This window comes from Polypterus senegalus, chromosome 8 (genome assembly GCF_016835505.1).
Source record: "Polypterus senegalus isolate Bchr_013 chromosome 8, ASM1683550v1, whole genome shotgun sequence".
Taxonomy (NCBI): Eukaryota; Metazoa; Chordata; class Cladistia; order Polypteriformes; family Polypteridae; genus Polypterus; species Polypterus senegalus.
Genome location: NC_053161.1, coordinates 157,337,079 through 157,349,596, shown reverse-complemented (window position 1 = coordinate 157,349,596; position 12,518 = coordinate 157,337,079). Strand labels below are relative to the sequence as shown.

General features: G+C 39.6%; 2 protein-coding genes across 2 annotated transcripts in view; one reads left to right on the top strand and one right to left on the bottom strand.

Annotated features, from left to right (window-relative positions):
* LOC120534640 overlaps positions 1-12,518 on the bottom strand; it is a 120,430-nt gene that overhangs the window by 5,689 nt on the left and 102,223 nt on the right. The gene's annotated exons all lie outside the window — the stretch shown is intronic.
* Positions 5,034-6,278, top strand: LOC120533227. The gene is made up of 3 exons (XM_039760003.1): positions 5,034-5,155; positions 5,297-5,367; positions 5,493-6,278. The coding sequence occupies exons 1-3, from the start codon at positions 5,050-5,052 to the stop codon at positions 6,177-6,179; spliced, it is 864 nt and encodes a 287-aa protein (XP_039615937.1). The 5' UTR covers positions 5,034-5,049; the 3' UTR covers positions 6,180-6,278.

Genomic DNA, 12,518 nt, shown 5'->3' with positions numbered 1-12,518 from the left:
AGTGACCAAGTGCTCTTTCGCAAACTTCAGGCATTCAGCAATATATTTTTTTTTTTCCTTCTTGGTGTCCTGCCATGGACTCCTTTCTTGCTCAATGCTTTGCGTATAGTTGACTCATGAACAGAGATGTTAACCAGTTCTGATGACTTCAAGTCCTTTGCTGTCACTCTAGGGTTCTTCTTTACCTCATTGCTGACTTTGCGTTGCGCTCTTGGGGTCATCTTGGCAGGGCACCCACTTCTAGGCAGAGTAGCCACAATGCGAAATTGTCTCCATTTATAGACAACTTGCCTAACAGTAGACTGATGAATATCTGAAATCTTTGAGATGACTTTGTAACCCTTTCCAGCCTAATGTAGATTAACAATTCCCGATTGTAGCTCTTCAGACAGCTCTTCTGTGCGAGGCAGGACTCCCATCTGGATATACTTCTTGTCCAAAGCTCAAACTTTATAGCGATTTTTATCAATCACAGTAATTCTAGGCCACACCTCTGAACTCGTTTCATTAAATAGACTCCAGGTGCCTCATGTATAAACGGTGCGTACGCACAGAAATGTTGACGTAAGAACTTTTCCACGTTCAAATCGCGATGTATAAAACCTACACTTGGCGTAAAGCCACGCACTTTTCCACGGTACCTCATGCCTTGTCATACGCAAGTTCTCCGCTCGGTTTTGCAAACTGGCGGCACCCAGCGTCAAAGCAGTGCTCCTGTTCTTGTGTGATTACTCATTATTTTCATGACACGGCTTTATAAATACACAGAAACTAACCGCATATTGTTTATTAGTGTAATGCATCTGATTGTAATTAACTCGTAACAATATAATGGTCCAGGGAACAGCCATAGTATTCCAAATACCATAACTGCTTTAGCGTTGTTACTCTCACTTCTTCTTCTTCTAGCTCCTCCCGTTAGGAGTTGCCACAGCGGATCATCTTTTTCCATATTACTCTCACTGCACGACTCGGAGTATTTATATCACTGTATCTGAGTGATCGGAAAGAGAATTATCGGTATACAGCTTTAAGGACACGCTACCTCAGCCACTGCAAAATGTTTTAAAGCCTTTCCTGTACGGACCTCGCGGTTCAGAAACAGTTTAATCCCAAGAACTTTAAATGCACTCAATCAATTGCTCCTTGTAGAACTGTTTGTACTTACTCAGTAAAATAAGCAGTGTAAAAAATGCAGTGTTAAATGTTATTCATTCTAAAAGAGTTAAATTGATACCAACAGTGTTAATAAATTTTCTTTTGTAGTGTAGTTGCAGTGGTGCTGCATGGTGCAATTACATTTTTACACTTGAAGTGCAAAAAACCCGCCAAATTCTTTGCCCCTCCCCTTTTAACAATCGTGAAGACGAAAACGCCATTTTATCCACATGCCAGCTGCAAGGTGAGGTCTTTATCTTTCTATACTTAAAAATATATATATTTTAAGTACTCACTAAATACTTTGTTAGGAGTGAAGATGCTTGTCAAAGTTAAGTTCAGAAGTGAACAGAAGTATGTGAAAGTTTCTCACAGCGATTTGAAACTTTCCGATTTTCTGGATGAAGGTAATTGCATTTGTAATTATATAAAAAAATAAGCATTAAGCTGACAATGTCGGTGGCGTTTGCCACTCAATTGAATCTTATTTTGGTTCGTTTACAGCCTTCGTGAAGTTCGGCATCAGTGTCTCCAATAGGCCCGAGGCCAGGCTTTATGATGAGTCTGGCACTGAAATAGACGAAGACGTCTTTGAGGACATTCTGAAGCAACCAAATTTGGGCGTTTTCCAGATACTATTGCCAGATTCTTCAAATGGTAATGTATATCGTCAAAATGTACGTAGTTGAGCATTGGCAAGTGACGTGGTTGTTTGTGCTTTGAAAATGTCCGGGGAGTATCAAAATATCATGCCTTAAGGCATAATTAAACTTAATTAAAATGTATTTGCATATTGACTGTGATTGGGAAGTCAAATATTAAGTTTATTTTGTAAATTAATTTGTATAAAGGTTGAGCTGCACTGCTTTTCCATCATTTGTGTCACGGGGCGGTGCGGAACTCCATCCAGAGTTGGAGGGAGCAAAGTCGGAGAGCGGAAGCGAGGTCGGCGCTCAAATGTCAGGCGGTGAAACTTCAGAGCAAAAAACAAAGGCGGAAGACGTAGTCAAAAGGGAGAGCGGAGATTCGAGAACCGGCAGATCAAAGAGCGAGACGTTAAGTCCGAGACGCGAAAACGAGAAACAAAGCGAGCTTGGCAACGTGAAATCATAAGGAAAAACCAAACGTGAGAAAATCGAGGCACGAAACATACAATAAATAATCCAGCAGTTAGAGCCACGCACAGCGTGTGCTTAAATGCTGGATTAATCACGAGGAAATGAGAAACCGGTGAGCAGACGGGGCGTGAGAAATGCACATGACGGGCTAGGGAAAACATGAGCACGTGAGGAGAAGTGACAGCGTGGGGAAAAAGACGGTAGACAGGGTGTGAATCATGACAGTTTATTTATTAAGCAAGGGCATCTAGTGTCTTTTGCGTGAGCGCTGGACCAAAGCCCCTTGATGGGATTAGCACAACGGCTAATGGCATGACTTGACAGGGAATTAAATAGCTCGAGATGCACCAAATGAACGGCCAAAAATCGCAATCGGACGATTTTTCGACCTGCCTCATATCTTGTCGATCCTTGTTGACAGGCGCATGCAATCCGCTTGTTAAGTGTGACTTAATATACAACTTTTTACCACCGCGTCTGGGTCTAAGATCACACCCATGCACACATTTACAGCCATGTGTAAACATGTTTTTTAGGAAACACAATTCATATAACGTTGCGATCGCAAACGGGTATTTAATTTTGTAAATTTAAAAAAGTTTGTTAGCAGTACCAAGGTTTAACAGTTGTTTGTCAAATTAACAGTCAAATTAACTCGACTAAAACTAAGGTTTTTTAATTCTTGGTCAACAGAATTGACCCATGTTCCTCCAGTGCCAAGTGAAGAAAGCTCAGCTGAGATTTCAAGCAATGAATCTGATGACACCATTCTTCTAAGTGATGACAGCCCTACAAGAAAGAGGAGAGCTGAAGATGAAGCAGGAATTGTGAGTGTGTGTCTGTGCCTTGGATGTTATTCAGTAAAAATTTAGAATTTAGTCACTTATTTTTTTAAATTATGTTTTAAAGAAATTAACATTTTGAAGAAAGTGCCTTTCTGATTTCTGACAATATCACACTGTGTCATTTGTGTTAATGCATGAAACTAAAGTGCAAAAGTTAAGTCGAGTTTACCAAATTCATGCGTTGGAGATTTGATCCAGGTGCAGAATCACAATGTGACTACACAATCATGTTCACAGAATGTTTTCTGACATGGGTTGTTTATTGTGCTTTGTAACTTTGCAGATGGTCAAAAAAATTCTGCAGACTAAACCTGGTGGGGATGGAATCATCAGAGAGTACAACAAAACCAAATGCTTGTCTGACAGCAACAGGAGAAAGATGGTCAATATTCTTACTGCAGATATGACTGAAAAGCACAGGTAACTTGTATTTTAAGTATTCTTTATTCCAGTGGTCATGATTTCCTAGCCCAAAGCAAAATTTGTTAAAGGACATGATTTTTAAAAGATCATTAAGGTCATTAAAAGGTTAATTCAATGAAAATGCTAATTCTTTCATTAATTACTCAACTCTGTGTCATTCCACAGAGTAAGATCTTTCTCATGTTCAGAAAACAAATGAACATATTTGTGATAAAGTCACCCTCATAGACAGGAAAAACAACTGCCACTTCAAGGCCAAGAATGACTATAATGGTTCTTATAGAGCAAGAAAAGTAGTTTGTGCAAAAAATAACAATATTAATAGTCTGTTTTTACACACACTAAGGATTTAAAGTTTCATGAAGTTTAGGTTGAACCACTATAGCCACATGGAATATTATCACAATGGTTATACTACATTACATGGGTCATGCAAGACACGGATCTTGAAAGTTGTAGTCACGTTTCTGTTTATAGGGGTTTAGAAAGCTCTTGGATGCAATCAAAAATTTATAAAGATCTTCCAGGTGTGGAAAAATACAAAACTGAATTTTTGGTGAACGAGCACTTTTACAAAGGTGTCAGGACAAAATTTAATGTGACATTTCTTCTGTAGCAAATGCCTGTGACACTCAAATTCTCATCTTGTTGATGCAATTTTATAAAGTGTAATGTGTTAACTGCTGGGAAAAGTGAATTTTAAAAGTTAATAACATTTAATTATTTACATTTCAATTCATATATGATTGTTTCTCTATAATATTACAGCTCATCTCCACCCAAACAAGTAAGAGAACTGTATGCTCAAGGAATCATTGCCATGTTTCCATATCTTAGGGATCCATATGCAAAGCTTGGATATGTAAGTCAATTAATTAAATTAGTTAAATAATTATGTGGTAGATGGATGTCTTGTTTTACTTTAAACATTTTTTTAAGGAACATTATTATGACCCTCAAAGTGGACAAGGGTACTTGTCATGGAAAATTAAGAACATTCAGAGGAACAGTGCACCATTAGAGAAACGTAGATGTGTCCCCCAGTCTTTTAGTGGTGGCCCATCTGCTCAGAGAGAAGCTTCATCCAGCACAGAAGTTATCCTAACCGAAGAACAGTATAGGAAGCTGTTTCTCTTATGATGCATACTTCAGAGGAGGCGACAGTAAAGGTCAAGATGAGGGAGACATTTCAGTATCGTCGCAAGATAATTCATGACCCAAGCAGATGCACTGATGTGCTAACTGAATTTCCACGTTATTTGGATATCAAGGGCCTGGTAAGAACATTTGAGTTATTAATGTGATTTAGATTATTTTTCTGTGAAATAAGGACAATAGAGGATATCTGTGGGGATTTAAAGTTTGACTATTTATTGTAAAGATAATAAATTTGCACTTAGTTGCTTTTTTTCTGCTTTGGTGGGTTTTACAGATTGAGTTGGATTTTGCTTGTCTTTTTGGTAAAAGACAGCAGCTAAATTTTAGAGAGGTGGCCAACTACATTCATGCAGAAAGTCATTCAGCAGAGCAAGGGGCTTAACTCCTCCCAAGAACTTCAGGACCTGATTCACTGTGCAGAATCAGCTGTGGACACTGAATCAGATGAAGATGGTAAGCTGTTTTTTAACAAGTTAATAACATATTTATGTACCTTACTAATTGTTTATTCCCCCCTAAAATAACCATATCTCTTAGGATGGGGTAGTGGTCTTGCTTTGATTCTTCTTTTACTTCACCTAATTCCTCCATCAGCACAAGATCGCAAGAGACCTGGGAAAATGTCGGCATCTCAAGCTGAGAAATACATTGTGATCTTCAAAAAGGTAAATTTGGCATTTTCTGTATGACCTGTCTGCTTCAACTTCAACCCAGTTGTATTCATTGTAAAACTAATGTAGAAACAAGCAATTGGAGCGTTGTTAAGGATTGTCTTTTGTTTTATTTTTAGGCAGGGACTAACATACAGGAACATCTTGATTCAATTAAGGAGAGCACCCAGCCCTACCTGCTTGCTGTCGGGACAAAGAAAAGCAGCATTCATGGATACTACATCATCCTCGACAAAAAAGCCATACCATGCAAGTCAGTGAGTGGTCTTGCTGCCTTTGATGAACTATTCAAAGCCCACTTTGTGTTTGGTGCCTCGTACAATAAGGTGCTTCACAACATGTACACCTTCATACAAACAACCTTCAATCATGACAGAATAGTGCTTGGACCAGGAAAGACGGTTTCTCTCTGTGACTTAAGTGAAAATGACCAAATTGCGTCCAAGTTGAATATTCCTCCTCAAACATATGTTCTCTCAGTTAAATGCGTGAAGCATAATGGAACTGAATACCGTTCTGGTTTAATTATTTGTGGTGAAGTAGACATTGATTTGCCAGTGTTTTATAAAATCAAAGATATTGTTGTTAGAAATGAATTTGTGGTACTGGTTGCATCACCGCTCAAAACTGTTTGCTTTGATGATCATCGTTATGCCTACAGAATTGAACCAAGACACTGTGAATCCTTGAAAGTGTTCAATGTCACTGAACTAATTTATTACAAACCTTTTGATATGCAAATGTCTTATGGGTCTGATAATTTCTTTTGGTTTGTTGTACCTTACTGCAGTCTTGTTAACACTTAGCTGTCAATGCAGGTTTTATTTCAAGATTTATGTTTTTATATTTTATCATTTTATATGTAATTTTATGACATGGAACTGTACATGTTTTAAATTAGCCACTTTGCCCATTTTGTAAATAAACATTTGAATGTTTACATCTGTGTAAAGAATTTTGTTAAATATTAGAATGTATTTGTTAATACATATTTTGCACCAAATAAGAACACTATGAATAACACTTAACAGAGTAATCTAAGTAAAAAAATAACACCAGAGGTGTTACGTGCCCCACAGTGTTAAACTTATAGTACAATAACAAGTGTAAATAAATACTCTCTCAGTGCTGTTTTTTAACACTTTATGGTGCTTTATTTACACTATAAGTTCTACACTACAGTCAGTGTTATTTTTACTCTCGATGGATTGGGACCATATGTGCTCCAAAGAAGTGTTAAAAATAACTCTTTAAGTGTTATGTTAACACTGCTTATTTTACAGTGTATAAGTACAATCACCCCACTGTAAACTTGCACTACAGTTATAATATCTCAAAACCTGGGCCACTTTATAAAGCGCGTATTTACATATGATGACAATATCATTTTTAATGTGAAATGAAGCAAAATATGTTTGTTAAATTATACAGATAAAACTTTAACTTCATTTAAATAATCTATATTCTTCACTGGGAGTGTCGTTAAGGATAGAATAATTAAACATGTACTACGAAGATATTTCAATGTTCTTTAAACGCTTTTGAAGAATCGGCTAAGCTTACAGATGGCTTAACGTCTATTACAGAGCTGATTGTGTGGCGATCGGTTACTTGGGGAAAGAAAAGCAAGGACTGCAGTGACGGCTACGCCAATGTATATTTAACATAAAACAGAAAGAGAAAATAACAACACAGCTAAAAACGCAGCGACAAATTTCGACAAAAGATAAATGCTTGTCATGAGCACGAGGCTCATGAAACCCATGTTTAATAATGTGCTTTAACTCCTATCATCATGAAAATGACATCACGTATACATCTCAGTATTTTAGTTATTCAGAGAGCTGTAATATCACGAATGTAATGGACTCTGTGTCCAGTTGGAGGAAGAGAGCCAGTTTAAGAAGCAAGTAGTGATTCACACACACAGATCACATACGAGTAGAAGATCAAATACAAAACAAAGCATTTAACGTGCTACTTTAATTACGATGTGATTTGAGAAACTGGTTAATTAAACGATTTTAAGATGAAGTTTATAATGTTCTACTAAATGACAAAAATAAACTACGTGATTAAAGTGGAAAATTCGAGATTAAAGTTGACATTTCGTGCTTTTTCCCCACTGTGTGCCTTTTTTCTCTGTACCCTAATAAGCTTTCATATGACACTCAGACAGTGGGCTACAACTCTTCTTTTCACGGCGACTTTGATATGTGACTTCTTTTTTATTTCCGGCACTGTGCGATTTTGTGAATGTGAGCTTTCAAGTTTCTCCAACACGCTATGTCACTCGATCAACTTCCTTTTGTTGATTATACCACGGTTGATTTGAACAAATAGTATGTTTTTCCTTTGCCTCCACTTGGTATTCGCTGAAATTCTTATGTATCCCCTGTGCTTTTCCCATTGTCTTTTCACAGAAGGCTGCGCTTAAGGGCGATTTATATTGATTTGCATATTCAAATAGGCGTAATTCTGGGAGGATTTGGGGCGTTACATAATGCGTGTGCGCGAGCGTTAGTTTTCACGCTGATCGGGATTTATGTAACGGAAGAACGTGGAAGTTGGAGTACGCACAGATTCCTGCATCTGAATTTTTCTGTGCGTAAGCACATTTCGCTTTGTTAATTACGCCATGTTATAGTGCGAGTTCTACGCATGGCGTTATACATGAGGCCCCAGGTGTGCTAAATTCGGACTGCAATGAGCTTTTTAAAAACTCATTAGCTTAGGGTTCACTTACTTTTTCCAACCTTCAGTTTCACAGTTTGAATGATTTATTCAATATGGTGAAAAATTCTTTGAAAATCTGTGCATCTTTAGTTATAGGAGACTGTGTTTGCTCATTATTGTGACTGACATGTCAGATACAAGATACACATTACATTGCTTCTAGTTGGAGGGTATGTCAAACTTGACAACTACAGTTGCAGATCTTGTCATCTGAGGATATCAGATTACACAACGCCATGATGACTTTTCAACAGTTTCACATTTCTTATATAACTGCTCAAAAAATTAAAGGAACACTTTGAAAACACATCAGATCTCAATGGGGAAAAAAATCCTGCTGGTTATCTCTACTGATATGGACTGATATGGTAGTGTGTTAGGAACAAAAGGATGCCACATTGTTTGATGGAAATGAAAATGATCAACCTACAGAGATGCGGCAGGCAGGAGAGTCCATTTTGGCAAAAGTTCATTGCAGCAACTCCAAATCGTACTCAGTAGTTTGTATGGTCACCACGTGCTTGTATGTGTGCCTGACAATGTGTTCCTAATGAGATGACGGATGGTGTCCTGGGAATCTCCTCCCAGATATGGACCAGGGCATCACTAAGGTCCTGGGCAGTCTGAAGTGCAACCTGGTGGCGTCGGATGGACTGAAACATAATGTCACAGAGGTGTTCTATTGGATTGAGGTCAGGCGAGTGAGCATGTGGGCCAGTCAAAGGTATCAATTCCTTCATCCTCCAGGAACTGCCTGCATACTCTCGCCACATGAGGCTGGGCATTGTCGTGCACCAGGAGGAACCCAGGACCCACTGCACCAGCATAGGGTCTGACAATGGGTCCAAGAATTTCATCTCGATTCCTAATGGCAGTCAAGGTGCCATTGTCTAGCCTGTAGAGGTCTGTGTGTGCCTCCATGGATTTGCCTCCCCAGACCATCACTGACCCACCACCAAACCAGTCATGCTAAACAATGTTACAGGCAGCATAACGCTCTCCACAGCTTCTCCAGACACTTTCACATCTGTCACATGTGCTCAGGGTGAACCTGCTCTCAACTGTGAAAAAGCATTGGGTGCCAGTGGTGGACCTGCCAATTCTGGTATTCTATGACAAATGCCAATCGAGCTCCACAGTGCCAGGCAGTGAGCGCAGGGCACAATAGAGGATGTCGAGCCCTCAGGCCACCCTCATAAAGTCTGTTTCTCTTTTTTTGGTCAGAGACATTCACACCAGTGGCCTGCTGGAGGTCATTTTGTTGGCTGTGGCAGTGCTCATCCTGTTCCTCCTTGCCCAAAGGAGCAGATACTGGTGGATCCTGCTGATGGGTTAAGGAGCTTCTACAAGGGGCCCTGTCCAGCTCCCCTAGAGTAACTGCCTGTCTCCTGGAATCTCCTCCATGCCCATTAAACTGTCCTGGGTGTCACAGCAAACCATCTGGCAATGGGACCTATTGATCTTCCTGCCATCCTGGAGAGGTTGGACTACCTGTGCCACCTGTGTATGGTCCAGGTATCACCTCATGCTACCAGTAGTGACACTGACTGTAGCCAAATGCAAAACGAGTGACAAAAGAGATGAGGAGGGAAAAATGTCAGTGGCCTCCACCTGTTAAACCGTTCATTCCTGTTTTGGGGGTCGTCTCATTGTTGCCCCTCTAGTGCACCAAAGCAGCTGAAACAGATGAACAAACCCCTCTGCTAATTCACTGACCTGATCAATATCCCATAAGTTTCAGTGACTCGATGCAATACTCAGACCAAAAAGTGTTCCTTTAGTTTTTTGAGCAGTGTGTGTGTATATGTGTATATATATATATATATATATATATATATATATATATATATATATATATATATATATATATATATATACTGCTCAAAAGAATTAAAGGAACACTTTTAATCAGAGTATAGCATAAAGCCAATGAAACTTATGGGATATTAATCTGGTCAGTTAAGTAGCAGAGGGGTTTGTTCATCTGTTTCAGCTGCTGTGGTGTTAATGAAATTAACAACAGATGCACTAGAGGGGCAACAATGAGATGACCCCAAAACAGGAATGGTTTAACAGGTGGAGGCCACTGACATTTTTCCCTCCTCATCTTTTCTGACTGTTTCTTCACTAGTTTTGAATTTGGCTACAGTCAGTGTCACTACTGGTAGCATGAGGCGATACCTGGACCCTACAGAGGTTGCACAGGTAGTCCAACTTCTCCAGGATGGCATATCAATATGTGTCATTGCCAGAAGGTTTGCTGTGTCTCCCTGCACAGTCTCAAGGGCATGGAGGAGATTCTAGGAGACAAGCAGTTACTCTAGGAGAGCTGGAGAGGGCCATAGAAGGTCCATAACCCATCAGCAGGACCAGTATCTGCTCCTTTGGGCAAGGAGGAACAGGATGAGCACTGCCAGAGCCCTACAAAATGACCTCCAGCAGGCCACTGGTGTGAATGTCTCTGACCAAACAACCAGAAAGACTTCGTGAGGGTGACCCAAGGGCCCCATGTCCTCTAATGGGCCCTGAGCTCACTGCCCAGCAGCATGCAGCTCGATTGGCATTCGCCATAGAATACCAGAATTGGCAGATGCACCACTGGTGCCCTGTGCTTTTTACAGATGAGAGCAGGTTCACCCTGAGCACGTGACAGAAGTGAAAGGGTCTGGAGAAGCCATGGAGAACATTATGCTGCCTGTAACATCATTCAAAATGAGCAGTTTGGTGGTGGGTTAATGATTGTCTGGGGAGGCATATCAATGGAGGGTCACACAGACCGCTACAGGCTTGACAAAGGCACCTTGGCTGCCATTAGGTATCTGGATGAAATCCTTGGACCCACTGTCAGACCCTATGCTGGTACAGTGGCTCCTGGTGCACGACAATTCCTGGCCTCATGTGGTGAGAGTATGCAGGCAGTTCCTGGAGGATGAAGGAATTGATACCATTGACTGGCCACCACACTTTCCTGACCTAAATCCAATAGATCACCTCTGTGACATTATGTTTTGGTCCATCCAATGCCACCAGGTTGCACCTCAGACTGTCCAGGAGCTCAGTGATGCCCTGGTCCAGATCTGGGAGGAAATCCCCCACAACACCATCTGTCATCTCATTAGAAGCATGCACCGATGTTGTCAGGCATGTATACAAGAACACAGGGGCCATACAAAGTGCTGCGTACAATTTGGAGTTGCCGTAATTAAATTTTCGCAAAATGGACTAGCCTGCCACATAATGTTTTCACTCTGATTTTTGGGGCGTCTTTGAATTCAGGGCTCTGTATGTTGATCATTTTCATTTCCATCAAACGATGTGGCATCCTTTCGTTCCTAACAGATTACCCAGTCTATATCAGTATAGATATCCAGGAGGATTTCTTTTTCCCATTGAGATCTGATGTGTTTTCAAAGTGTTCCTTTAATTTTTTTGAGCAGTTTAAATATATATATATATAAATACACAACACAGCCATGTTTCTTATACCTCATAGCTCAATTACGCAGCATTGTACTTCTGTCTGAGCTCTCACTGGTTCTCAGCTGTCGCACACAAGTCCACCACTGTGCTGCCTAGTTCCTCAAATCACCAAAGTTATGTAAGTCTGCAACTGAAAATTAATGGAAAAAGTTGTGTAATATTAAAACGGACCTATGAAGAAACATCAGAAATTAAAGATACCACCACTGGAACACCAGAGTTATTTGCAGAAGATATCTTGCAAATGTAGTGAAAAGCTGCTGCTTTTTTTTTTTCTAAACATAAATCACAAATGTCATATTGCTGCTTGTAGTTTTCTCAAAGCAATTTTGCAGCACATAACTTGCTTTAATGACTTAAGCACAAGTAAACCTCAGAATGTAGGGCTTGAAATTTGTGTCATTGTTAAAATACCCATTTTAAAAGAATTTGGATTCAATGTAGGCTAAATTTGAGAATGTTATAATTTTCTAAAAAATGTTAAATTATATTTATTCACTGTCATTTAATGCCTCGTTTCCATACATGTCAATCTTAAAGCATAAGTTCAGTATTTTTCAAGTAGCAGTTATTTCTTCACACTGTATATATTAATTTGCCACTTGAAATTTGTTCTAAAGTGAATTCTTTTTATGGATGATTATTTTCTTTCAGATTCCCAAACAAAAAAGTGACTTTTGCCAGCCTTTTTCATCTCAGTAGCAAGGGATCCGCTGGAGCCACTCTGGGTGTCCTGTATCTGGTGTAAGACAGAAAGCATCCCTAGCCTGGTAGACAATCCAGCGCAGGTCAAGGAAAGAATATCAATGAATACATTTTTCAGGAAAATTGTAAATTTAAACATATCTTAAACATTTGGTTGTTTTTTTTTTTCTGGTTGGTTAGTTATAGATAGGCCTGAGACAGAAGCAAATGTTTGCTCATTAAGG